Genomic DNA, 26,580 nt, shown 5'->3' with positions numbered 1-26,580 from the left:
GGCGACCACTATTTGCAAACGGTTATTTTGGGCTTATAGTTGGTTGACGTTCCCTGCTCCTGGCCTTGTGCCCCGCTCCTCCATTCTAGAGGGTGAGTTAGCCCAATAGAAATATCTGAGAGCACACAGTTGTGAATTGGTATTGCGCTGCCAATTCAAAATAACCATGTGGCGGGCCGGTGGGGCATTTGATGGCGCCCCTGCATCATGGCTTTTTGGATGAACGAAATACCTCGATCAGCTTTCACCGCCCACAGTTCGAGTCAGGCGTTGTTCAGTAGCTTGACAGGTAAATGCGTGTACCGACTGGGATAGCCATCCCTGAACGCAAGCCTGCCCATGACCCCATCGAAAGCTGGGTAGATTTACAGACGCGGCAAATACATCAGTAACGTGACACTAACCCAAAAAAGGAGGAAATTCTCACGTCCGTTTGGATGTGAATAGCGGAAAGAAGTGCAGGATAAAGGAGTTGGTCCTCCCTTGACAACGCCGTCGGCGAAGATCACCTCCTGCTAAAAGGCGCCAGAACGATGAGATCGTGCACGAGTCGCGCAGGGAGACCCATACAGCATCCGTCCGCACAATTTTCCGAATGTTTGGATCCACAAAAAGCTGTGTATCCACTGGGCTATCATTCCTGGTCATGAGCCTAAAATAGTTTCATGCACAGCGGAAGCAATCTGCACGAAACGATGCTGGGCACTATCAAGACGAGCTGAGGGGCCATTTGCATCCAGGTTGTCTCCAGCGCGGCTCTCATCAAAATAAAACAACACCCAATTCTGATTAAATTGGATTTCTTCACATACCTGGTTACTCATAGTCCTGACATATAACAAATCGCCATGCCAGGAGAAGAGACGCTGCCCGAATTCTATGGAATGGAAAAGTGAGAGTGGAGTTGAGCCAGCAAGCGTCGGACCGCGTCTCACTCATGAATTCAGTTCAGATAGGTCGCGGTTACCTCCGCGGCATGTTATTCCCTATTAGACGTGCAGCTGAACCTATTAGCTGGTTTTTTGATGAAGCACTTGCCACAGGAACGCTGCCATATTTCGCCTGACGTCTTCGAATCCCAGTTCAATATACCAAGCAAACGATGCGTTATCGCACGGACCAACGGATATCAACTGAACACCGCTCCAGTAATGTTTGCTGAACATACAAGGACCCAGCGTAGGGGGAAATTCCTGTCATTCCTCCTCAGCGTGTTGAGCAGAGACAACAAGGGCGAGCGCGAATTCCAAAGGGTTGCCTTCACGTTTATGACGACATGAATGTCAGCCCAATCCGCTTCGAAGGAGGAAAGAAAACATGACAGCTACCTTCATGTTAGTTTGGATGGTAGTCGAAGATACTGGGCTCTAGATCGGGCGATAGCGGCATCTGGCGTAGAGCGTTATGCTCCTTTCTTGAAGAGAACATTAACTATCGTTCCAAACCAACACCGAATCATTATTGAGAGTCAGATTGATTTTGTTCCGACTCGTGGCACCACACCCTCGCATGACAGATTTGTAATGCGGAAGGGTTTTGAAAACCTAAACACCGGGAGCGATGCTGCATTGCTGCGTGGAGGAACGGAGGGAGGAGAGAGAGAGAGAGATGAGATTTGCGGGATAAACTCTATCTTTTCGCGATAACGCTCCTGGTTCCGTGTGTTGACTCAGCGTCACAACATTGAGATCGGCTTGTGTTTCGCCGCTGTTTCCCTTTCTCTTATCCAGAGGGTTGGTTTCTTCTTACACCGTTCTTAATACGGGAGCGGCATTTGGTTTCTTCCAGATAACCCCGATGCCTTCTAAAGCATGAATTGTCCACGTAAGAGCCACCGTGTTGACGGCTGCAGACGAGCTGTTAGAGCACCACGATGACGTCTTTAGTGGAAACTTTACCATCCACGTTAAGATCCTTGGACCTCGGGCAAGTCTATACATGTCGGGTCATTTAAAGTCAACATTGGAGATGATGAAGCCACATTGACACGCCAACGGAAGGCTTGAGTCTGTTCCATCCTAGGAAATCATTGCGGCTAGTCGGAATCGAGCCCATAGATCACTCATTGTCTCTGGCAAAGGAATCGGAAACCATTCAACAAAAAAGACCTGCAAAGTGATAATAGTTGCCTGTGAACATGTTTGACTTTGAGATGGAGACCGGATTATACAGCGACAACAAAGACCATATGGGTCCTATTTACGAATCCTTTCCCGCGACCTCTCTCCACGATACGGGAAACATCCTAACCCTACCACCAATGCATTCTCAGCTTTGGAATTGACAACTCCTTGTACAGGGAATTCCAAAGGCATGTGGTGAGACCCGGCCGGAGAGGACACCTTGCTACCAAATTCACCGAGTCTCTACTTATTTGGAAGCTGGTCGTGGTGCCATCATCTGCGCAATATAGGAAGTTTGATAGGCAGGTAGTATAGTTACCATTTTATGGCGCTAGACGCTCGTGCGTGCAGAGTATAGTTAATCATGCATGTTGTGACTTACCATTTATCTAGATCGTAGGGTCCTTAGCATCTCAACTATCCGCCGGTGGTCACTCGCGCCTAGAGATTTTATAGGTGGATATGTAGGTACTTGATTTGCAAACATCATTTCTGGATGGTCAACGAGTTGGTTTGCAACCCCAACGCCAATGCAGTACATTACATGGCTCATTGTGTGGAGCTAGTGGGTTGATAGCGCGTGTTGGGGCTCTCCTGCTCAGGAATTGTGCCTGAAAATAGCTCTGGTGCAGATCGAGGACCCAGATTATCGGGCTGGCCGGGGAGGCGCCAAACAACCATGTCGTTGCGTCCTTACACACTCCAGACGGTGCACAGTTCAACAAGACCTTGTCCGGCGAGCATGGGCTTTCCGGGGGAGTCGGTTATAGCCTACGAGACCAAGGCGCTCAGAGCACACGTCAGTCACGTGGCACACGTGTATGCCGCGCGGAGCCCCTTGACTCTACAGGAGATGTCTAATTAAAGCCGACAAGAATAGCAAGGTGCTCCGTACTCGATATTGAAAACATATGTGCGTAGGTCTTGAGTCCTCGAAATTTGGTAGTTAGTGGCTTGCGGAGCACTCGTCTCCGTACTGAAGATACAGTGAGCCGGGAAGGCTCGACGTGGTCACGGGCAACTTAGCAACTTAACTAACTAGCTACTCCCGGGCGCACAAGCTGTTAGTTAACCAGCCAGCCAATTGCGGAGTACCAGCTAATCGATAAGGAAGGACGAGGGGCGGCTGAGGAAAACCATCGACTCCGACCACAAGACGAAAAGGTCCAGGCACCTGTTGTTAATAGCGTTTGAGACAGCGTCACCCTCTTTGTTGTGTGCATTGTTTCTTTTTGGCTCCTTTTGTTTTTTGAAATGGTTTACTACTTCACATCTAACGTTGTTGAGCCGGCCGCGTTCATTTATGTCGGCAGGGACAAGGAGGAAAGTATGCAAATCTCAACGATTTTCTTCTAATTGGCTTTACTTTGCTGATATGAGTGCCGTAGATGAGGACTTGATAAAATATGGACTGGAGAGTGATGTCTGGTAAGCTGGTCTAGGACGATTCTCCTCCCTTTTTTTCTGAGCCCTGTTTAAACTGACTCGCCAGGGTTCGTACACCCCCGCGTTCCCAACAATCCGCCATTCTCGGATGTGCGTTGTTTCCTGACAGACTCCTAGTTCCATGTCGACAATCTGTCGAGTGCACATGTCTACCTTCGCCTTAATGAAGGCCAAAGTTGGGAAAATATCCCCCAGGACTTGCTCGAAGATTGCGCGCAACTCACAAAGGCCAACTCTATTGAAGGTGTGACGATACCGAAAATCTCCAAGGCTGCAGTGTCTATTCTCTAATAACGACAATCTCATGAGAGGACAGGAAACAAAAAGGATAATGTAACGATCATATATACGCCATGGTCAAATCTATTAAAGACGGCTTCGATGGCGACCGGCCAGGTCTCTTTCCACAACCCGAAGTTGACCCGGAAAATATTTGTCCCTGCACGCCAGAATCCAATCGTAAACCGACTAAATAAGACTAAAATTGAGAAGTTTCCCGATCTCAGAGCTGAAAAGGAAGAATATCTTTCGAAAATTAGGAGAGAAGAGCGAAAGCGAAGAGAGGAGAAACGTGCCACTGAGAAGAGAGAACGCAAAGAGAGGGAAGAGCTGAAGTGGCAAAAGGAACATGCCTACGATGACTTAATGAACGAAGAGAACGTTCAGCAAAGCAGCAACCAGAATCGTGACGAAAGCTATCTGGATGATTTTATGTGATAGGGGCTATACCAGCAAATTATTTTCCTTGTGGCTTTTCTCAACCGCCTCATCCTCGTGCAATGTCGGAGGAGCGAAAGTTGAATAACCGCATTTCGAAATGGATGTATGCAAGACCACCGGGCAGTTTTTCAATCTAGAGCCCTCTACTCTAGGGCTACAGAATGCATAGATATATCCAACGTCCCAACCTATCTCCTTTCTTATTTCTTCGCTATGTATACCCCTCTGGTCTTCCTTGAAAGGAGCTATACCTGGATTGCTGCACAGCCAATCCAATATATGGATGCTACCTAAAGCCGAAGTGATAATCGAGCAATCAGGATCACGAGTATACTGCTCAGTTTCATGCAATATCTGTGCATGCTGTTGAGGCTGGGGGGTTACTGGGGATGTGCTAGAGGAGTAGATCGGGGAGAGCACACGGTTTTGATATATGTTGCTTTCTCAATAAATGGTGCCCACAAAAGCTGGAAGGTCTCCTGTAAATGGGATGGATTCTTTGGTGAGAATATATTGATCTCGGCTGCAATTTTTAGTGTCACTCTCTGGGATTTTTAATGCCTATAAAGGTGGTCATCGCTGTGTGCCTCGACCTTTTGAGCCTAGCTTGCATCTTTATTTATATATTTTATACATTATGCCTGCATATTCAGAATTGGATCGCTGCTGTAGTAGTGTGAGCTGACTGTTAACGCCGACGGGCGATGCATAATATTTGGCTTGAATAAGCTTGAGACAAAGGAGAGCCGACGGAGAACAGGTCTTGGGTAATGAAGCGGTAAAAGGCGAGCTTTCCAGGCTGCACAAGCATGCTGTCTCAACTCATGCACTGCGAATTGCTTTTCTCAAATCTTGCAAATCTCAAGAGTCTAGTTGGATGTAATAATCGAGCAGACGGGAAGAGTGGAGAGACATCTGAACTGGGTAAAGGATGTATAGATATAGATTATACCGTCATCAAGTGGCGCCTTGGGAACAAGGTGCTAAAACCCCGGGTAATCCGTCAGCCCCCCCTCCTCGTCGGGGGGTCAGGCTATCGGGACAGTAAGTTCATGCACCAAGGCACTGGAACGGCATAAGGCACATCACATTTAAGACCCATGTGTTCTTGATGATAGTGAATATCCGCTATTTGGCGCCAAATGCCTTATGATCAAAGTCATAGCTACAGGGGCATTCTCGCCATTTTAGTTACGTGATGTCGCAATCCACCGAGCCGGAAAATGCCATGCTGCGGTAAGCTGGGCTCCAAGACTGGCTGAATGAGTCTGGACAAGGCGCGGGTTACGCAATAGTTGGATACCAAACCCATGTGCCTGAAGCGCACGAGTCCGCAGCACGGATCCCCGGTCAGCCGTGTATGTGTTAGGTAATCCAACTAGCACCTCGCTCACGTGACCCACATAGATTAGCCAAGATTCCCCTTTAGATAGCTTAGTGAATGACAAGCATACAAGTCCTCCATCAGGTTATAGCCCTTTGCACTGAAGAGCAAGCATATAAGATTGATTTACAGCTCAATTGAATATTGAAGCTTACAATCAACATCCTGAACAGTTATTCTTATAAATAACAAGGTTTTACAAGCACAAGAGAGAGCATACATTGAGATAGACATTTTCTATACATGCAACCCTTGTAGCTTTCTAGCATCAAGCTGGAGAGCAAGTTGAACCCTGTAGCTTTCTGGCACACAACTAGAGAGTGAGCAAAATGCCTGCTAAATACATCTAGCAAGCAAATTAAGCACCTGGCAACACCAAAGCCATGGTGAACTGTATGGATGAACTGGAGCACTAAACTTCTGACCAGAAGGCTTCAACAAATCTCTCTACATTTTAAACTGAGCTTAGGCAGTCAAGTAGACTCAGAGACAGTCTGTCAAATGATGAGCAGAAGTCTAGAAAAGAGAGTGAACTCCAAATATTGTGCAGAATAATGCTGAATCAACAGAAGATAATATAAAAGTAACAGAAGTAAATATGAAGATAACAGAAGACAGTACAACAGCTAGTACAGTAAGTAAATCTTCTATCAGATCAAGCAAGCACCACAAATATACCTGTAATGATGCAGAAGAACCTAGAGCATAAAGCTCAACAAAAAGAAGAAGAGGACTGAGAAATAAACTCTGATAAGAAACTAGAAGAATATATCAGCAATCTTATAGACATAAATATATAAATTGGCAGAGCAATCACCCAATTCATAAAGATTATGAAGATGGTGAAGAAGCTTATGATTCTGGCTGAGGCCAGCAACTATCTAGTATAGAGCAAAGCTATTCTAAAGATAGCCTACCAAGTGAGTGTTGAGAGGATTATTCTGAAAAGACAAGAGACTTCACTATAGCCAGAGCACTTGAAGATTTCACAATACTGGAATGTTCAGAATAATTAACTATATAGTCTAATTAATAGCACAATATCTACACAAGCCAGAGAATACTTTGAGAAATTAGATAATCTTAGTGCTTACAAACTCTGGGAAGCTGTAAGAACAGTCTTTCAAGAGAGATCTAAGATACAGCAGAAAAGCCTACTTATGGAGTTAGTAAGAATGACACCACAATCCACTGACTCAGAAAGAAATTATATAGAGAGATTCCTAGTAATCTGTAAGAAATTTGAGAGATTAGAGTTCAAATAACTGGATTATACTCTACATGATATCTTGAAGATGAACATTATATTCTGATGAAGAGAGTTCATACAGAACCAATTTGATATAGCATGCCAGAGTAGAATAAATCTACTGAAGAAGAATTTAGAAGATCTACTGAAGAATATTCTTCACTAAATTCTTAAGAAAAACCAGAAGAAAGATGAATCTACAAAGTCAAATACAAATGCAACAAGCTTAGATTTCCAAAAGTCTTACAAAAATATGAACTCCAAATCCAATTCAGAGAAGAGCTCACTGCAGAACTGAAACTACTATATTTGTAGTAAATCTGGCCATTTGGCTAAATTTTGCAAATCTAACAAGAATTCAAAGTCTAACAAGCCTAAAGAAGACTCTAAAGACAAAGACAAGAAAATAACTATAGTTATAATGAACAAGATCCATTTGGTTCATAAAGCAGTCTTCTCTATAAAAGAAGCACACAAATTCACAGACAAATGAATTCTTGACTCTGGAGTCAGATTCCACACAATCTTATGTATGGATCTAGTTCAAATGGACCCAAAGAGCCATGCAACATAACTGCTTATAGTGAATGGTTTGAAATCAGTCACCAGAGAATTTGGCATAGTCAGTATCCAAACTAACAATAGAGAATTGAGTATTGGGGGGGTTAGAATTGTGTCTGATCTCCAGATTAATCTTATAAGCTTTGGGAAGCTTATACAAGATAGCTTTACAGTGGAACAGCTTTATGTCAACAGAGAATATATCTTTCTACTAGAATTAGCAAATAAAATACAGAGCTTTGAAGCTGTGCTTAATAAGAATGACATTCTAGTTCTATAAATGTCTAGGATACATAATTTACTGGCATACATATTTCTAGTATCTATAAAACTCCTAGAGCCCTGCTATGTAACAGCAACTCTAGAGAATAAAAATGATGTGCTTTTGGCACTGAATCACCTGGCAAAGATGCCAGAAATCAAGAAGAATATGATGACTAATTAGCACAAATGCTGGGGGCATCTCAATGCCCATGATATAGTTATTCTAGCTAGAGATCTGAGAATGGCAATATAAATAAAGAGAGTAAAGAAGCTAGAGTTCTGTGAAACCTGTACTAAAGCTAAGCAAGCTCACAATCTATTTGAACCTAGAACATGCTCTACAAAGCCTGAAGCTAAAATTTTTATTGATATTGCAGGTGGTGACTGTACTCTATTCACAGACTCTGATTCTTCAAGCTACAGTGGAGTGAAGTATTTCCTACTTATAACAGATAATGCCACACAATACAGATGAATCTATCTTCTGAAGAAGTGAATAGAAGCTCCAGAAACTCTAAAGAACTGGATTAATATGATTGAAGTATCTACTAAACAAAAGATTAGTACTATACTGTTCAATGAAGCTCTCAAATTGACAAGCCAACAACTGACTGAATTCTACAGAAGCAAGAGTATACAACAGAAGATTACATGCCCATATACATCTTAACAAGATAGAACAAGTGAACAAGAAATATAACTTCTTTGCAAGCAAACAAGAAGCATACTTATAGACTCAAAACTACCCAATAAGTTATAGAGCAAAGCTCTCATTACAGTCTTCATAATAGTGAATCTATTATCTACCTCAGTGTCTCTATACAGATGCAAGAACATGAAGTCATTGACACTCTTTAAAGTCTGGATGGGTCATCAACCCCATTACAGATAGGTCTATAGATGGGGATGTGATGCCTACATGAAGATTTTGAACAAATTCTCAAAGCTCCAACCTAGATTCAAGAAGATCAAATTTGTAGAATATCATGGCATGCACATCTACAGACTTTGGGACCCAGAAACAAACAGTATAATGATCTCACAAGATGTTATATTCAACAAGAAATTGGATCAAACCCCTACAAATTTGCTAACCAAAGCCAAATATATTGAACTCCCAGAGAAGTACAATTATATAGATCCACTGAACAACTGGCAATACAAGCTACTAGCTTATCTTGTAAAGAAGAAGTCAGAAATCATAAAGAAGCTTACAAACAGTAAATTAGAGACTTTAGAGCTCACATACCTGAGCAAAGAGCAAGAAATTCTCTCAGATGCTACAGAGAAAGAAGAGACAAATGAAGCTGAGCTTCCAGTGCTCAGTACACATACAGATATACCAAAATCTATCACCAAAGCCAAACACTCTGAAGAGTGGCTTTATTAGAAGAAGACTCTAGATATTGAAGTCTTTAAATTACAAGAGAAAGACACCTGAATTCTAGTTAAGAAGAAACTCCAAATGCAGATCCTCTCTGGCAAATAAGTATTCAATAAAAAGCTCAATAATACAGGTAGCACAGTACAATTCAAAGCTTATTAGATTATACATAAATTCAAACAGCAAGAAGATGTTTACTACAAGAAGATCTACACAGTAGTTATTAGTGAATCTATAATAAGAGTCTTCTTTGTTATCTCAACAGTCAAGAACTGGAAGATCAGAGTCTTTAACTTCATGACAGTCTTTCTAAATAAAACTCTTCCAGAGAACAAACATGTATATATTTAACTACCCACTGGATTCAAGCACAGACAGAATAATCTAGTAGAGCTCTTATATCAGAGACTCTACAGATTGAAGCAAGCTGCTAGACTTTGGTATCAAGTAGCTACTGACTATCTGAAATCTCTAGAATTCCAGATCTCTTCATATAATGCAGGGTTACTCTACCACAAGAGAAAGCAAATCTATCTAACTCTACACATCAACAACTGCTGTATAATAGAACCCAACAAAGTCAAAATAGAATAACTCATCAAGAAGCTTCAGGAATGCTTTAAGATCAAGAAGATTACAGAACAAGATTATTATCTAGACATACAGATTCAAAAGCAGCTGAATGAAGATCTTTTTATGAACCAGAAATAGTATATCAAGAATCTACTGACTGAATATAAAATGGAAGACTGTAAATCTTCCAAAACACCAATAAAGAAAGAAATAAGTATCAAATTTATGCTAGATCAGACTCTTAAAGATAAAGTTAACAAGCAGGCTACACCTACAAATTACAGAAAAGGCCTGGGCTCTCTACAGTTCCTAGTTACATGTACAAGACCAGATATTACATTCACAGTCAATTATCTGGCAAGATTCAACAGCAGGCCCAATAGGGAAAGCTGGGCAGTATTCAAGCAGATTCTACACTATCTCAAGAGCACAAAATCAAAAGAAATAGTCTTCAAAAGAGATATGGATTCTGAAGACTTGAAACTGCAGCCAGTTCAGATTCTGACTGGACTGGAGCCAACCCTGCATACAAATCCACCAGCAACTACATTATTACCATGAACAGAGCTCCAATATCATGAAGATTACAGCATCAGATATCTGTCTCAAAATCAACAACCAAAGCAGAGTATTTGACAGCTAGCAAAGCTGCTTGTGAACTAGTTTGAATCAACAACCTGTTGATAGACACTGGAGTGATTAGCAAAGACTCAGCAAAGCTAAGAAGCTCAAAATTAAGTGTTGACAACAAGAGAGCAGTTGACTTAGCCAAAGCTGAAGCTATAATATGAAGAGCACACTATATTGAGATTCAGCACCATATGCTAAGAGACTGGGTTCAAAAGAATGAAATCTCAATCAAGCATGTTGGAACCAACATAAATAAAGCTGATGAGCTCATAAAGACTCTTGCAATGAATCCCTATGCTCAATTTGTAAATGTGATAGGGGTGACAAGTTGATACAGGAAAATATGGAGGTTTATCAGTAAAGCCAGCAAAAATACAGTATCACAGCAAAACAGAGCTAAGCCTAAAGAAGAAATAAATCTGGATTCTGTAATTAATTTTTATCACAGATTTGAGAGATTTGGAAGCTTTGGATCTTTGTGGCTCTCACTTGCTGCTGGAGCTCATTGCATGGGGGGTGTTAGGTAATCCAACTAGCACCTCGCTCACGTGACCCACATAGATTAGCCGAGATTCCCCTTTAGGTAGCTTAGTGAATGACAAGCATACAAGTCCTCCATCAGTATGATTCGGGTCGGGAAGATCTTTGTTCCTCTGCAACTTTGGTTGGCTAGGTTTAACTACTAAGTTACGTACTATGCTGTTGAAGACTATGAGAATACGTCCTCGACAGCGGCTCCACCCTAGCCATTTCGTTCTTCCTCCAGAACTCCAATAATAAGCCGACATTCTCATTATTTGCCTAATGGATGCAATTGTCGTCGTCCCGATACACAAGAAATTTCGCTAAACAGAATGCCGACAGACACAGTTTCTACCCCTCCTCAAGGTTGGTTTCCGCTTCATCGCTACAGAGCGTCCCAAGACTAATCTAACTCGCTTCTTCGGGGCAAAAAAGCCACGGGAAGGTCTAAGAAAAACAAGAAGAAAAAAGGCGCTGGGAAATCGAATGTTAACGGAGAAGATGATCGCAAGTTTCAAGTGTCTCATCAGAGCGCTGCGGCGAAGTCCGATGAGGCCTCCGAGTCCACGACGAAGGTAGCTCCATTGACAATAGCACTGATTTTACGGTGATGTGGCTCTAATTCTAATCCAATTGCATATCTAGACGCCTGCTGAGGATCTAGCAAATGGTTCACAGCGCGAGGACACGGAAAGTCAGTTGGAGAAGACGGACGATGAGGAAGAAAACCAGCCCACAAAGGAGGTTCTACCACCCACAAGAAATGACGAAATATGTTCGGAAAATTCTTTCAAGCAGCAGATGCCATCAGGTATCGAATCAGATACACGGTTTGAAGCTCTCGTACGAGATCGCGACTCACTCCGAGTGGAGGTTTCAGAGATGCGAAGGACCCTCGAGAAGATACAGTCAAAACATGATCAAGAGATGGAAACCCTTCAGAATAAACTGCAAGAGACACACAATGAGAAGAATAACGCGGAAACGCAATTTCGAAATCTTCTGGGCAAGGTCAACACCATCAAGTCCCAGCTAGGAGAAAGGCTGAAAGCCGACGCTGTATGTCTCGCTCAGAGATTTCAATGTCAATATGCCCGCTAATCCTTCGAACAGGAAGAGTTAAGCCAGGCAAGAAGCCAAATTGAAGAACTAGAGGGCCAAAACGAAACACTTAAGTCCGAAGTTGAAGCTAAATCAGCGCAGATTGAGTCGTTGGAGAAGGAGGGTGAGCAGAGATCTAAAGAACTTTCAAGCCTGAGAAATAGAACGAACCTTTCTCAGCAGAATTGGTTGAAAGAAAGGGAAGAATTGCTAGAACAGGAGTCGTATCTACGTGCAGAATTCGAAGAGGCCAAACAGGCCATGCATAACTGGGAGATTCTTGCTATGGAGGAACGATCCGTTCGAGAGGGGCTTGGGGATAAGGTGGTAGACTTGGAAGAACAGCTAAATGCTCTCAAAATTGACTATGAGAGAGTATCGAAGGAAAGCAGAGATCAGGAAAATACGATCGAGGGTCTTCAGAAAGCTCTACAGGAGATCCAGAGAGGTGAGCGCTCCCATACAGGCATTGGGCTTAAGAAGCATCCTGCGTACTAATATTCCGGTGTAGCTCGAAAGCAAGAGTTGCGAGAGCTGGTCGAAAGCTCTGATCTCCAAGCTGAAGATCTCCGGAAGAAGGTTCAAACTGCTGAAAAATCAGCTGCCCAGGCCACTGCGGAGCTGGAAAAAACAAAAATGGAGTTAGAAAGAGCGCTGCCCTTTGAGAAGGAAGTGAAGGAGAAGAACCTCCTGATAGGAAAGCTTCGGCACGAGGCAGTCACGTTGAATGAGCATCTTACAAAGGCTTTACGTTTCCTTAAGAAAGGGCGGCCTGAGGACAATGTGGATAGGTGTGTCGTAAACGATTGTAAGAGCATCGCGATAGCTTCTAACCGTGGGATAGGAATCTTGTGACAAACCATTTCCTTCATTTCCTCGCACTTGATAGGTCAGACCCGAAGAAATTTCAGGTCCTACAACTTATAGCTGCACTTCTGGGGTGGACGGATGGTCAGTCGACTTCCTCTTTTGTTCGTCAAAAATTATACTGACATACGTAGAACAACGTGAGCAAGCTGGCCTTGCTCGGCCCGGAAGCACTGCATCGCTTAGCCTTCGAGTCCCTGGCGCCTCACTCGTGCAGCGGACCCCCAGCTCTCCTGCACTTGCAACGGATTATTTCTCCGAATCCACCCCTTCCCGTAAGGAATCGCTGGCAGAATTATGGTCAAGCTTCCTAGAGCAAGAGGCCCAGACTGGAAAGGAACAAAAGGACTCCAAAGCTGGAGGTGAATGACGATGCTTGATGACTTGTGCTGGCTCACGCTTTCATTGTCGGAGTTTCTTTTGCAACATTCTGTATTTTATATATCCATGAGAGAACAGGGTATCTCGGCTAGCAATAGATACATGAAAAAAAAGGCCAGACCTGTGGAAACTCAAAGTGTTGCGCCAAAATTGCCATTATCCACGATCCAATCTCTCACACTCTTGTAAGCTATGTCAAAATCATCATTGACTACGATTTTGTCATGAGCTCCCGGCTGCTTGGCATATTCTAGTTCATTGCTTGCTTGCGCCAACCGTTTACTGAGGCTATCTTCCGTCTCTGTTCCGCGGCCACGGAGTCTGCGCTCTAGTTCTTCGATAGATGGAGGGGCGAGGAATAGGAACCGGGCATTAAGGTCGGTCTTTTTGACTTGCTTGACTCCCTATTGTTCTCGACTCATTAGCCAAAACACTGCTTTCGGCTAGTGTGCTGTTTGAATCCCAAGCCCAAAGAGCCAAGAGAAGGAAGTAAAATCATACCTCCATTTCAATATCCAATATACAAACCCTCCCTTTTTCGCTAATATTTTTCACCGCCATGGTGCTCGTTCCATAGTAATTGCCACCGAATTGAGCATATTCGATAAAGCCGCCTTCGTCAACAAGATTTAAAAAGGCTTCCTTGCTTGTAAAGTAGTATTCGCGACCATCGACTTCGCCAGCACGAGGGCCTCGGGTGGTATCTATGTGCCCGATTAGCTGCTGCTCCCCTGTCTCTTTAGAGCCGGAAATGACAGGCGGTGTTGCCCATAAGCTTCTAGCTGGTGCTAGCTTATACTCACGAGATACGGAGAAGCTGAACTTATCAGGAAACTCGGCAAAGAGCCGCTTAAGGATCGTGGACTTGCCCGTCCCTGATGGCCCGGAAATCACCACAGGGCGAAACTTGCGCACTGCAATGCGGCAGGGCACGAACATGGCGGTTAGCCCAGGTAGCGAACAGAATTCGCAGAGGACCTACCTGTAGCGGCCATTTTTAAAAATCGATACCGCTCACAGGAGCCAAGGCTTCGTAGTAGCAAAGTCTGTCGAGCAGCGGGGAGGGAAAAAAGAAACGAACCTGGGGCGTGAGTTGCGACCATGGTACAGCCCTCAAGGGGGGTTTGGTTGTTCTTGGCAACGTTATTTCCTCCTGGGGTTGAAAGTTCACACTGGGGAACAGATGAACCACGCGAACCGCCAAGGATGCCCAACTTAAGAGCTAATCCAGATGAAGATACCGATGACAATCTTATTCGCCATCTTTTCTACGGAGTACTCCATATGGATTCTCATGGACATAGGCCAGACCTTGATTTATCTCAGGAAGGTCCTCTAGTGAATCTTTTGGAGTTGGATACTGTTTTCATTTACGATGGAAGCCACCAAAAAATTGAAGACAAAATGGGTCTGGAGGAGTTATAGATTAAACAAAATATCAAGTCCGAACTTAGCAAAGTAAGAAGACATGCTTCTGTGGACGACCTGCAATCTCGAATCTATCCCTGTAAGCGATGCGAACAAGCAGTGGAGAAAAAAAAAAAAATACTAATTCACTGATTAGAAAAGGAAACCATAACAACTGCAATAGGATATCTGGAAAATGTAGCACTAGCTTGCTCGCAGGAACGAAATTGCTTGTATTGTATTCGCATATCCGGCCAATGCAGATCGAGTGGCTCGACATGACCTAGCCAGCAAGAAGTTGGAGGTGTTCACCTCAGTAGCCATTCATCGTCATTCTTTGCGAATTGCGGCTTAGCTCCCTGTCCGCCGAAGGGCTTATGGGTCGACTGCCATGGCCGGTAGCACTGCTTTCTTTCAATGCAAGCAGCTGCTTCGCGCGGAAAGTTTCGTAGTGAATCTGGCTTGTGGTCTCAATTAAGTCTTGAAGGTGGGTTCGTGTAAGGAAATTGCGGAGGTAGACAAATTCGCAATGGCTCTCGTCTTCGACATTGATTACACCCCAACGGTTCTGGCGACCACGAACTTGTTTGCCATTAACAATGATTGACTTCTCACTTCCAACAACGGCGAATGGAATTATGTCCTGCATACCGTGTAAGTATGGTGGCTAGAAATGCGATGAGATACCCCGAGACAACGATGACTCACTTTAATCTGGGCATTGACAGCCCGTTCTTCATCATCCAGCTCATCATTGTCATATGGATACATTTTGAGGTTGTGGAAGGCAAACTCCTCCTTGATTCTTTCCTTGAACGCAGAACGCTCCTCCAGAGTCAGGGAATCGGACTTGGCGATCACCGGCACAACATTAACAACATCGGAAAGTTTCTTGAGGACAACGATGTCAATAGGTTTCAGGCTGCAGGCTCTAGTTAGCATATGTTGAGCTCCTATTCCTCAACTGATACTCTACGTACGCATGTCCGGAAGGCTGGATGAAGAAGAGACAGCAATGGATTCGAGTGTCCTGAATATAGCGCTCTCTCTGTGCAGTGAGTTCCTTTCGGAGGAATGCGGAGTGTTGGTCTTTGATGTACTTGACGATCGGATCCCAGCTATAGAGAGCCGAAGAGTCAGTACTGTGCCCATGTTCCTGTTCACCACATACACGAACCAGCGATCATTATTAACTTGGTCACCGTAGCCGGGAGTATCAACGATATTCAATCGCAAGCGGACACCATTTTCCTCAATAACTGGTTTGGTGTTAGCCTGGGTAAATGACCTTTACGAGATATGGGACGTACTGTGTGAGACGGTTTGGATTTCCGTCGTGGAACGCACAGGCTCATCTGGTGTCAAACGGCCCTTGGAATCAATTAAGTGCGAAGCAAAAATGGTATTGATTAGAGTGGATTTGCCGAGCCCGGTTTGACCTGAAGGAGGACCGAGTTGGTCAGAATGCGATAAACCCTCAGGATGATACCTCGGGGGCACGAACCAACACACATGACGTTGAACTGAAAGCCACGCTTCAGCAGCTTCCGCTCGATCTGCGAAGTGATGCTGTCGAAACCGACATGGCTTCGAGGATAAACCGTATTATTGGCTTGCTGTTGGGCAGACTGGGGAGTCGGGGATGCCATTTCGACTGCTCTCCGCGTTGGTTTCAGCAAGCAAAGCGAATCGATGGAGAAAATCCGTCTAGATCTGTTCGACAACCGATTCAAGGATCAGATCGAGTGAAGGAAGGGATCGGGCTGGCCAACTGAACGGTGGGAGTGGTAGTGAGTCTTCTCTTGACGAACAAGAAACCCCTTAAATTTCTCAGTCCTGCCGATGGACAGCTTGGTTCGGTTTGCTGCGTGAAGGCCAATCGTGGATCAGGGGCTCAAAGAACAACATTAGCCCGCTTCCGGTTTAGCGCTGTTTCCCAAAGCTCCACGAAATTGGGCCAATCAGGGTCCTTTGCGCTCGGTTTCTTCACGAACCCAAATCGGCTGCTTATATAATGATCTTGAGTTTTGCAGCATCTCGCTCCCCAAAGGCTCTGAAGCGGAAGGCGATACCAATCTGTTGCTCTCTGCCGGAGATATATACAGCATTCGCGGCGCGTCTACCAGGTTGCTCGAAATGGCTGCGATAAGACCGATTTGGGCTTCGCCCTTGCCCCATCTCTTCATACGAGCTATCCCTTCCCTCACACTCTTCCAATCTTCAACATCGAGCCGACTGCTGCAATATCTCCCACGCTCTTTTGCCCTATCCTCCAAGACCATTGCCCCGGGTGCCATAGTGCTAGGCCTTCCTTCCATCCTCTCTGGACTTTGGGAATCTATCCTCCGTGCGGTTCCCAAGAAGAAAACCTCTCATATGAAGAAAAGACACCGACAAATGGCTGGCAAGGCTCTAAAAGATGTGAAAAACATGACCAATTGCCCCGGCTGCGGCCAGCCAAAGAGAGCACATCTACTGTGTCCTACATGTGTTAGCGGTACGTTTATAGTTATTATCTGCGGGTTTGATCCCGATGGATAAAGAGAAATCGACTGACAGTTCCGTCTCCAGAGGTCAAGCAACGTTGGCGAGAAGAGGAAAAACCGGCAATATCAGCCTGACCTTTATCTATGTTTGGATTTTGCGGAGCTGTTAAAGACCTTGGATGTATAAAACAATTAAAGGGGGCATGGCATGCGAATTGGCGTTTAAGCGGGTGTTTGCACTATTGATTCCTTGATGATTCATCAGTTGTATATTAGTTTGTATGACAAAATCAATTCTAGATTCCTTTTTGCAATATAAAATATATCTATAATATCTTGTTTTTTGTTTCCTGGTGAAGAACTCTTCTGCATCACATGGTTTGCTCATGCTTTTATGAAGCCTGAGCTTTTGGAGTGATTGTTGCGGCCTTAATTTTATGAATCAACCATACACAACACTTTCAACACATAGCATAGTCATCACTCCATATTAAAACTCTGAACGCCAGGAGAACAAATTGGATGTGTTAGAATACAGGGATATCATTGTGCAGATATGGTAAGAAATCCTAGAGGGACGTTTTTGAGGTGCAAGACAACTTCTAACACGAAGACAGTCGAAGCAATATCTAACATTGCACACTATTGACAATGGTGCTGAACCACAAAGACCCCAGAAAGGGCCTCATGCTTACTGAGAATTACAAATAGCCCATCCTGTCGATATATTTTCTTTGGCAGTCACACCGACCCAGATCCTATCAGCCTCAGGCTCATCATCCCTCAATGTTCATTCAACTACAGAGGCAGAGTTTCCCATTGCCCAATCAATGACAAAAGCTCACAAAATTGGTTGCCACCACATAGTAGCAACTCAGGATGGACTAAGGGCAGCCAGTGCGGGTTTCAGCGGTGAAGTCAAACTGTGGGCATATGAAAATGGGATGTGGAGCGAGGATACAAACTGTACGTGTGAAGTCCCTTTGAATGTTGACTGCCTGCCATGCGAGAAATGCTCTCTGCTCATAGCATAACTACAAAGATACTGGAAAAATCTGCAATGTCTGGGCCATAATTCTGTCTAGTGATGGGCATTATCTCGCTGGAACTACCCATGACGGCCACATCAAAGTTTGGGACCTTCAGAATGGCGCTCACCAGATCCATGACTTTGAGACGAAAGGAAGTTTCGGCATGTGTATAGATATTGTATGCGCTGACAATATTTTTCGATGGCGAAAATCTGACAATATCTTCCCAGTCACCCGATGGACGATTTACGGCTTCTGGCCATCAAAGTGGAAGCGTTTATATTTTTGATAATAGCACTGGCCGGATGCCTTATTCTCTATCAGGTCCGTTCCATTATGTAGTGCGCCCCGACTGTCGCCAACTAACTGTCCGTAGGCCTTGTTGAGCCGGTTCGGGCTGTGGCCTTTTCGCCGGGAGGGAAATTGCTGGCCGCTGCTGGAGATTCAAGGGTGATTATGCTCTACGAAACATCGTCGGGCGAGCAGGTGGCAAACTTTAGCGGACATTCGGCATGGATTATGTCTCTAGACTGGAGTCACACCGGGGAATATCTTCTCAGTGGGTAAGTATTTTAAGGAATATCTGGGATTTTTTTTCTCAGGCCGAATGCCTCTGACACTTTAGGTAGATCGTTTGACGGAAAGGTAAAAGTATGGTCAATTGAGCGGAAAACTTGCGTTGCGACTCTTTCGGAGTCTGACAAGGCGCTGTGGTGTGTCAAATGGCTACCAAAAATGGGAAACGCAGAAGGTTTCGCGACAGCTGGTGCAAATCGAAGCATTGCATTCTATCGTGAGGCTACGGGGGGTTGAAAAGAGCCAGCGCTCAGTCTCTGAATCACACTCAAGCTTGGGAAATAGCGGGTTTGTAGTTCATAATCATGATGTTAGAATGAGGGGTATCTCTAATGCTCAAAGAAAAATATATCAAAGAATGGCATAACCCGGTGTTTCGTTCACTTCATTGTTGCCACGAATAATTTTCGCATCCGTTTAAGGAAGGCCCCAAAATCCCTGTCTTCGTTGACAATGTCAAGTTCACGTTCGATGACCGTCCTCTCCAACTTGGGCCGGCAATGGAATACCTCGTAATCCCGGGAGGCGGTCCCAAGCTCAAACCAGGCCTCTCTCTCCCAGTCCTTTTCCAACAAATGAGTATATACAATCTTTAGCCGATCATCCCTCCCTGCACCTTCGATCCTTAAGCATAGATAGTCCTGCCAAAATTCTAGCTCGGGAGTGTTCAGGCGTGATTGGGCTTCAAGCTGTCTCGCGTGCGCTCTCTGAGCTTCCAATCTCTGATTGATGGCCTTTTGTGTCTCTTCAATCTGCTGTTTTAATCGGTCTCGCGTTGCCTGGCGGGCGTCACGTTCTTGAGTTACTGTCGCAATCGCCTCATGCATTTCTGCCGCTTCCACAGCCTCTTTTTGCAATGTTTGCGCGTGGGTTTGTGCCTTTAAATTAAATATTTCAATATCTTTTTGCTTCATACGTCGGTCCTCTGTAACTATTCATTAGAATCTGGTGGGAAGGGGAACCGGTTGCCGTCATGCAATCAGTTTTAAGGAATAGTACCTTGGAGCTCTGCAAGATTCACCCGAAATTGATTTTTCTCCTCTAAAACTTGCTTCCTTCCTCTCTCAATAAACGCGTCAAATCTTGCGGTAAACTGTGCCATCCGCGCACGTAAATCGTCGAATCCAAAATTGAGAACTGGAAGTTGGTCGGCCATGGATGGCGCATCTGCCGATGTCAGAGGTGGGCGCATGCCCGACACTGACATCGAGGGATCAAATGTTGAGGCCATGATATATCGCTAATTTATCAATCCCCCCAAAAATGTATGTATGTATGTATGCTCCGTGGTGATTTGCCCTTTGATCAATGGGAACGAACTTCGCTGGTGTTTTTCCAGGTGTCAAGAATATTGGTTGCGCAGCAACATCCGGTCTAGCCCCAAGGTTACTTCGATCTGGCTACGGAGTACGGAGTACTGAAACCCCAAATAGGTTGGCGCAAACTGAATATGGCGCTAAACTCAAAATAAGCTTGGCCCTTTCGCCGAACAAGACGAATTTCTGCATGGAGCACTCTTTTGAGCTCTCAAGCCAGCACTATGACCATGCCGCTACTTTTCAATCCATAGCTCCTCACAAACGATTGCTATCTAAATCATTGACACACGTAGTGTGTGCATGTTGATTTTCTCCGCAATGAATACCAGTTTTCTTCAAGTTTTCTTGCTGCGTACCACGCCTCGATCCAAACCAGATGGATGACCACTGTCGTCGAACTACCCTGCAGTATGGGCACCTTGGAACACCATTCTACCTTCCAGGGACGCAAAATTGGGAGTTTACGCGTGTTCCTAAGCGAAGTTGGTATAATCATTACTAATGCTGAATAGCAACACGCTGATGTATCGCTAGGTCCGCCCTTTACTGCTTTGAGGGAAACTTTTGTCACCTCCCTTGAACCCGATTCCACTTTCTCGAGTCCTACAACTCAGCATGAAGCTTCTCGAGTTGCAAGAAAGGAACATTCATTGTTGAAAGCATATCCGGAATTGGCCCCAAGCTTGGGGTTAGTGAACTCTCACGACAGGTCCTCCCAAGTCATCACTGCAACTGTGACGAATTTTGACCCCTTGGTTTCTACGCGTTTGGCATTTGGAAGAGCGGTCAACGAGAATCATGCCGGTAGTCAGTCAGTTCCGATAGTAGTAACTGCTTCTGGTGATCCAGCAACATCCATTGCCGTTATCCCCCTCGATCTCAAAACTAAGAGTACGCTAGCCGGTTCGAAGCGAATGCTCTCTAGTCCGAACCTCGCATACAGCGATGGCGCATGGTGGAAATGCCCTGGAGGCCCAGTGCAGCAAATTTGTTTCGCAGAATCTATTGATGAAGAAAACACGTACTTCGCGGCGAGATTTTCCCAGAGCACTATGATATTTCGCCCTTTGCGCCATAGAATGCCATTACTCTCATCCTTTGGAATGAGAGGTTTTATGCTGGAGCCGCACTCGAAGACCCATCTCAATGCAAATCCATTGGTTGATATACCGATTTCGTTAACTGGTGGCCAGCCGCATGCCGATGTTACTTTTAATCCATGGTACCAACGGCAGGTCGCGATTATTGATCGTTGTGGGAAATGGAGCGTTTGGGATATACGTGGCAAGCACCAGCTTCAAGCTGATTGGATTGCTGATCGAGGTCCCTGTGGATCTCTGTCGCGTGCGTCTGGGTTAGGAATTTCTGAACCCACAAAGGAAGATCATTTTGATGGCTGGGCTGCAGTCATTTGGGTTGGAGATGTGCATCAATTACTGGTCTGTAACCGTCGCAATCTGGCCCTATGCAGACTTAGCATGCAGCCGCCTGAACAGCACCTCATATCCCTTGGGTTACAGCGACCTTCTGAGTGGATTTTGGATATTTCTAGAAGCAAACATAATCCTTCCCACTTTTTTGTTCTTACCACAACCAAAGTCCTGTGGTTGAATGTTCTTCCAGTTGAAGCATCCCCGGATGGCCATGGTGTATCCACATTGCTGAGTTGGAAGCATTTCCGGGATACAGAAGACACAAGCCTCCGCCTCGCACAGGTGCTGGTACAGAACGGTACAATCTCTCTCTGAGTTTCCCTCATTTTCTATGATGGCATATCTAATGAATTGTAGCATTATATATAATTATATTTTCTCATTTTAACGACTTGACTGAAGCCTTTCGGTTCTCGCTCTCGGCGGAAGAATCGTCAATTCCACTATCCATATCCGATCCATTCCTTCTCTCTACCCCTTGGCCCACGAATGGAGCCGAACATCCAGAAGATAGGCAGAAGAGTTTCTGCTTTTCGTCCATGCTATTTGAAGAAATTGATGCCCCCCCGGGTTTCAGCGACGAAGATAGCGGAAGTCCAACACTAATTAAATTTATTGGCCAACGTGCAGATCTTGCAATAGTTGAAGGGTTATATTCCATGGCTCTACCCTTCGAATCTCCAGAAGCAAGTTATCCGCGCCCTAACTCTATTCTGCCTCAAAGAAGACGCAAGTTGGCTAGCTTGGCTCGGGTTGACGACTTTGACTTTGTAGTAGATGATGTGGATGAACCAGTAATCCAGCTAGAGATTGGGATGAAGCAGAACAACAGCCTCCACCGATCGTTCCGCCGAGATTTTCAGCCACACCAACGGACTGAGCAATGGACATCTCTGCATGTTCGAGTGATTACTAGTGCTAGCCAACCAGTTCCACGACAGGATGAGATCGAGATTCAAATACAAGGATTTGACGATTGGATTCGCCTGGCTACCAGCAGACTCCAAGACCAAATAGCTCATGATTCAATGCCTGCGGTATCTCAGACACTGTTAGTGATTGTATTTCTCTGTGTCTTGGTATGTGGTGCTAATGAGCTTGCTAGACTTGAAGCACTCGGTGTCCCACCGGCTCTAAATGCAATTGATAGTAACGCAAGGAACTTTGCACGATTTATTCAGACCATGTCCAGTCCAGTACTAGAGCCCCGCCACCGTCGTTGGTTATCAGGGTTGCCGTTGCCATTTTCCGCTACATCACGGCTACCTGTTTTCACTCCAACGCAGCAAAATGATATGTCCCTTGCAGCACTGTATGACTCCCTTGTCTACGATTGGCTTTCTCCGCTGTCAGATCATGTTCCCAATCGGGTTCGGATGTCAAAAGAAAGAATGATTCGATGCATGGTTGCAGAGATAATGTTTTCGAGAATTAGCCTTGTGCAAATGATGCCAGAAAAGAGAGAGTCCACCAGTCTTGAGGACCAGGTAATGACCTCGTCAGGACCAGCCAATGAGCCGCCGTTTAAAGGGGGACGGCGTGGTGCATCACATGACGGTATATTACCAAGTCAAGGTGCAAGCTTTACACCTATGCTTTACCAATCTCATGAGCCGACAGCGCGAGCATCTCTCGCTTTGCACCGTTATACTACCGTAAATCCCCAACCTGACCCCTTAAAGCGTGTCATGACAACATTATCCCATTGGAAAGTCGGCACTGATCCGGCGGATTACGACTGGCAGAAAACAGTTCACGCGATTCAAGATGAACAGTCACTGTCCGGGGACCATCCAACCGTCCAGAGACGTCGTAGGCGTGAAGAGCGCAAACGACGCCAGCTGGAAAAAGCTCAAAAGCAGGCGTCATTAACGCCGTCAACACCGAAATTAGTTGACGGCGGGAGAATGTGGGGAAGCCAACCAGACAGGGCCATTCGTATCTCTCCGGTCGAGCCCGAGCTCTGGAGCAGCCAAATCAAAGAAGAAAATATACCCCTGACACAGGTAGAAAGAGGAGTATTTGGTAGCAGAGAAGTGGCGCGAAAGAAGATGGGTAAGGAAAGGAGAAAAAGGCGAGCAGCCGGATTTTGACATTTCGAGCTTTTTTGGGAATATGCATGTATGAGCCAACACACTGATATGTTTGTATCTTTTTACACACCATGTCAACTAAATACAGACACCGGAGAGAGTGTCATTGTAAAAATACCAAAGGCAGACATATTTCAACCTGCATTCTCTAGTGAGATATCTAAGTAGCACCAAAACACAGCTGATTCCGGGTCTCAATCTTGGCGCCCCCAAGACTATTTAAAGGGTAATCTAAACCGAAATTCTTGCTCGATATTCGAACCCGATATGAACTCCATGTCGATAAAACGCCAATAAAGATGTATGCAATCACTAGCATGGCTGTCACGCACCTCCATTACGAACTAGCGAGAAAGAAAAGTAACCCTCGTTCGTTCGTGGTTGTGCATTTGCAAGAAGGGGTGTTGATGGTGTATTTACACCTACTATTTGCCTTTTTTTTTGAGGTGGAATTCTCCCTGTCAAGGAGAAGAGGTTGGTCTCAGGCCTCAGATTTAGCTTCTGATTTCAGGGTTTCATCGGTGGCCGAAAATATCGATTATATCGTCAATGTCTTCATCATCTTCCCCATCCTCTAGCTCCTCCTCTTGATCATTGGCGGGGTCTTCGTCTTCGTAATCGTCTTGTTCTTCGTCATCATCTTTTTCCTCCTCGCTGTCATACTCTCTGCTTCCCAAAAAGCCTAGCGTCGCTCTTTTAAGCGCAGAGACGGGCCAGAAACTACCTCTTTCGTCATTTTCGCTGTCTGAATGTATCACCTCGGGTTGCGAAATCGTTGTCCATATTGATCCTCGTCGTCGACTAAGGCCAAAATAGTTACTAACAGTCGGGGATACGGATCGTGCATTATAGCTCTGCGGCAATGCAGGAATCGCCCGGCTTCCTGATCCTATTATCGAGCCTAGAGCATCTGATGACCCATCTGCTGTCGGTATCGATCGAGCTACGGTTCTATTTTCAACAGATAAGTCGTTTGGTGTTCTGGGTATAGATATCGGTATACCGCTACCCTGTCGGGAGACAGGTTCATCGTTTTGGTCGTTATTTGTGGAAAACAATCGAATTTGGGACGTATTGTAGGAATCGCATCTAGCATCGTTAGCGAGTTCCAAACAAATGGAGGTAAATTCCAGCATACGTATCGCATTTCAGACCCAGCCAGTGGTATTGCACAACGCTCTTTGCATGGCAATCGTTGCAATTTATGACAGCTTTGGTATTTCTAAACTCTGCAGGCATCGGCTGGCTCCCTATCGTGCGGTCGAGATTTCTAAAATGGGCTTCCATGTTCGCGACAGTTTTGTTACAGATTGGACAACGGTATGATGTCTTGGAGTATTTATCAAAGCATTTTTGGTGAATGCTATGCCCGCATTTCATGAATATGACTGGGTCAGGAGAGGTGAACATGTATTCGCCGCATATAGGACAGTCGCATTGGGTAGCGCGCTCAATGCATCGATGGCTGGTTTCGATCTTAATGGGTAAACATACACTACATGTCTATGGCACCGTCAGCGATTGTCACGATCATTCTCTTTATAGAATTCTAGCTCATTGGATACCTTGCAGTGGAAAAAATCTTTCCCAAGTCCTTCCCCGCGACGACAGATCCCGCAGTCGTGGCAGTGGTATATACTCTTCGAAGCATCGTTGTCCCAAAGTTTGCAAATTCCGCAATAATAACAGGCGGCTTGGGTGCCACACGATTTACACCACTGGTTAGCTTGTTGAGGTGTTTGGCACATCATGCATAGCATATTCTCTGTCTTTCGTCGAATGAGGGTATGATCCTCGATATCATCATGACAGAACCTGCATGTATACCACCTTTTGCATGTAAAGCATTGGAGTTTGACATTTCTCCTGTAATGCTTGCATCCCAATATCTGTTGTGCTTCCTCATCCAGCAAATTTCCTGCTGCCAAGGCAGAAAGAACAAAGTCGTCATGATCGTAGGGTTGGGCTAATGTTGCGGTACCGGGATAATATGTCGGGGTAAGGTCATCCATCGAGAGATAATAAGGATTACCAGAAGTATAAGAGGTGATTGAGGAAGTGGAAGCTGGGGTAAGGGTAAACTGGTCAGACGAGTGTTTACTCCGCGGCGATAACGGAGTCCAAGGCCTATCATGAGGTTGAATAGTAGCTCCACGCTGCAGCATGGGCTGGGGAGATCCAGAAACCCCGAGCGAGGAACGGTAGCTCTCGGTCATGATCGCATGTATTTGCTGAGCCTTTTCGGCGTTGGATGCACCGCCTTCCCGAATCGCGTGGATACGTTGTCTGAGGATGCGCATGCCGTCGTCGGCAGGGAGAGACTGGCCATTGTCAATCCAACGTTCGTTTTCAACGGTCAGGCCTAGATTGCCATCTCCAATGAGGTCATCACCATCGGTCGCGATTCGGCTCTGCAGCAACGTAGTCATGGCGGAGCTTTCGTCCCACGACGCCCCGGCCAGCATTGATCGGGGCTCATCATTCTGCTGCAATGCATGATAAATGCCGCTTCTCGTACTATTTGATAGTATTCCCGATTGTCGCCGGCTTAGGTACCCATCATGGCTTCTAGAAGATTGGAGCGATTCGGAACTGGAGGAAGGCCAAGGCGGTGATAGTTCAAATTGGGGAAACGGCAATCCCGATTCTGTGACCCGCACGGAAACCGACTCCAGGTCGTTTACGTTTTCTGGTGCATCATGGTTGTTATTCTCGTTTCGAGGCTGGATAACTTCGGGGCTGGCGTCCCGCGACTTGGATTCGGCCTGGTTCGAGGGCAAGGATTGCATGTCGAGCGGTCAGCGTGAGAAGTCCCGAAGATATTCATTGATCAATCAGGCAGGAGATCACTGGAAATAGCAATGAGATTATTTCGTCTCATGCTTTTCAGTGTTGAAACAAACATAAGTGTCTGTATGAGGGCTTGACTGTGGGGGTTCATAATGGATTTGGGTGTTTCTCAGTCAGCCCACGCCTGATGTTACTCCACGAAGTGACATCTCGACATAACAAGCATTCATTTATACGAAA

General features: G+C 45.2%; 10 protein-coding genes across 11 annotated transcripts; 6 read left to right on the top strand and 4 right to left on the bottom strand.

The window, feature by feature from the left end:
• Window positions 1-3,950: 3,950 nt before the first annotated feature.
• On the top strand, window positions 3,951-4,286 carry D8B26_006866 (uncharacterized protein; the record flags this gene model as incomplete). Its single annotated transcript, XM_003070289.2, has 1 exon — window positions 3,951-4,286. One exon carries the CDS (start codon window positions 3,951-3,953, stop codon window positions 4,284-4,286), a length of 336 nt encoding a protein of 111 aa, XP_003070335.2.
• Window positions 4,287-11,070: 6,784 nt separating this feature from the next.
• Window positions 11,071-13,194, top strand: D8B26_006865 (uncharacterized protein; the record flags this gene model as incomplete). The annotated part of the gene is made up of 7 exons (XM_003070288.2): window positions 11,071-11,222; window positions 11,292-11,431; window positions 11,502-11,915; window positions 11,970-12,405; window positions 12,469-12,748; window positions 12,802-12,908; window positions 12,959-13,194. Exons 1-7 carry the CDS (start codon window positions 11,189-11,191, stop codon window positions 13,192-13,194), a joined length of 1,647 nt encoding a protein of 548 aa, XP_003070334.1. The 5' UTR covers window positions 11,071-11,188.
• On the bottom strand, window positions 13,108-14,270 carry GUK1_1 (guanylate kinase). Of its 2 annotated transcripts, XM_003070287.2 has the most exons (4): window positions 14,188-14,270; window positions 14,009-14,119; window positions 13,707-13,909; window positions 13,108-13,609 (listed from the first exon to the last, which is right to left on the bottom strand). In XM_003070287.2, the coding sequence occupies exons 1-4, from the start codon at window positions 14,198-14,200 to the stop codon at window positions 13,337-13,339; spliced, it is 600 nt and encodes a 199-aa protein (XP_003070333.1). In that variant the 5' UTR covers window positions 14,201-14,270; the 3' UTR covers window positions 13,108-13,336. The 2 variants fall into 2 exon arrangements, with proteins under 2 accessions (XP_003070333.1, XP_065981402.1); XM_066125320.1 differs by having other exon boundaries at window positions 14,009-14,270.
• Window positions 14,271-14,610: 340 nt separating this feature from the next.
• On the bottom strand, window positions 14,611-16,458 carry CDC10 (cell division control protein). Its single transcript, XM_003070286.2, has 6 exons — window positions 16,117-16,458; window positions 15,923-16,051; window positions 15,790-15,871; window positions 15,593-15,730; window positions 15,321-15,534; window positions 14,611-15,255 (listed from the first exon to the last, which is right to left on the bottom strand). The coding sequence occupies exons 1-6, from the start codon at window positions 16,259-16,261 to the stop codon at window positions 14,926-14,928; spliced, it is 1,038 nt and encodes a 345-aa protein (XP_003070332.1). The 5' UTR covers window positions 16,262-16,458; the 3' UTR covers window positions 14,611-14,925.
• A 205-nt stretch (window positions 16,459-16,663) lies between these two features.
• On the top strand, window positions 16,664-17,398 carry D8B26_006862 (uncharacterized protein). The gene is made up of 2 exons (XM_066125319.1): window positions 16,664-17,109; window positions 17,184-17,398. The coding sequence occupies exons 1-2, from the start codon at window positions 16,749-16,751 to the stop codon at window positions 17,231-17,233; spliced, it is 411 nt and encodes a 136-aa protein (XP_065981401.1). The 5' UTR covers window positions 16,664-16,748; the 3' UTR covers window positions 17,234-17,398.
• Window positions 17,399-17,654: 256 nt separating this feature from the next.
• Window positions 17,655-18,515, top strand: D8B26_006861 (uncharacterized protein; the record flags this gene model as incomplete). Its single annotated transcript, XM_066125318.1, has 5 exons — window positions 17,655-17,657; window positions 17,716-17,752; window positions 17,810-18,064; window positions 18,141-18,307; window positions 18,360-18,515. 5 exons carry the CDS (start codon window positions 17,655-17,657, stop codon window positions 18,513-18,515), a joined length of 618 nt encoding a protein of 205 aa, XP_065981400.1.
• Window positions 18,516-18,585: 70 nt separating this feature from the next.
• Window positions 18,586-18,942, top strand: D8B26_006860 (uncharacterized protein; the record flags this gene model as incomplete). The annotated part of the gene is made up of 2 exons (XM_066125317.1): window positions 18,586-18,692; window positions 18,759-18,942. The coding sequence occupies 2 exons, from the start codon at window positions 18,586-18,588 to the stop codon at window positions 18,940-18,942; spliced, it is 291 nt and encodes a 96-aa protein (XP_065981399.1).
• Window positions 18,943-19,072: 130 nt separating this feature from the next.
• SPC25 (kinetochore-associated Ndc80 complex subunit spc25) lies at window positions 19,073-20,033 on the bottom strand. The gene is made up of 2 exons (XM_003070284.2): window positions 19,705-20,033; window positions 19,073-19,630 (listed from the first exon to the last, which is right to left on the bottom strand). Exons 1-2 carry the CDS (start codon window positions 19,934-19,936, stop codon window positions 19,086-19,088), a joined length of 777 nt encoding a protein of 258 aa, XP_003070330.1. The 5' UTR covers window positions 19,937-20,033; the 3' UTR covers window positions 19,073-19,085.
• Window positions 20,034-20,283: 250 nt separating this feature from the next.
• D8B26_006858 (uncharacterized protein) lies at window positions 20,284-23,693 on the top strand. The gene is made up of 4 exons (XM_066125316.1): window positions 20,284-20,506; window positions 20,559-21,755; window positions 21,815-22,508; window positions 22,563-23,693. Exons 1-4 carry the CDS (start codon window positions 20,401-20,403, stop codon window positions 23,548-23,550), a joined length of 2,985 nt encoding a protein of 994 aa, XP_065981398.1. The 5' UTR covers window positions 20,284-20,400; the 3' UTR covers window positions 23,551-23,693.
• On the bottom strand, window positions 22,597-26,430 carry D8B26_006857 (uncharacterized protein). The gene is made up of 3 exons (XM_003070282.2): window positions 25,116-26,430; window positions 24,689-25,053; window positions 22,597-24,639 (listed from the first exon to the last, which is right to left on the bottom strand). Exons 1-3 carry the CDS (start codon window positions 26,337-26,339, stop codon window positions 24,066-24,068), a joined length of 2,163 nt encoding a protein of 720 aa, XP_003070328.2. The 5' UTR covers window positions 26,340-26,430; the 3' UTR covers window positions 22,597-24,065.
• Between the last annotated feature and the right edge of the window lie 150 nt (window positions 26,431-26,580).

Source organism: Coccidioides posadasii, chromosome 3 (assembly GCF_018416015.2).
Source record: "Coccidioides posadasii str. Silveira chromosome 3, complete sequence".
NCBI classification, from domain to species: Eukaryota; Fungi; Ascomycota; class Eurotiomycetes; order Onygenales; family Onygenaceae; genus Coccidioides; species Coccidioides posadasii.
The sequence above is the reverse complement of the archived record's forward strand: the minus strand, read 5'-3'. Positions and strand labels throughout refer to the sequence as shown.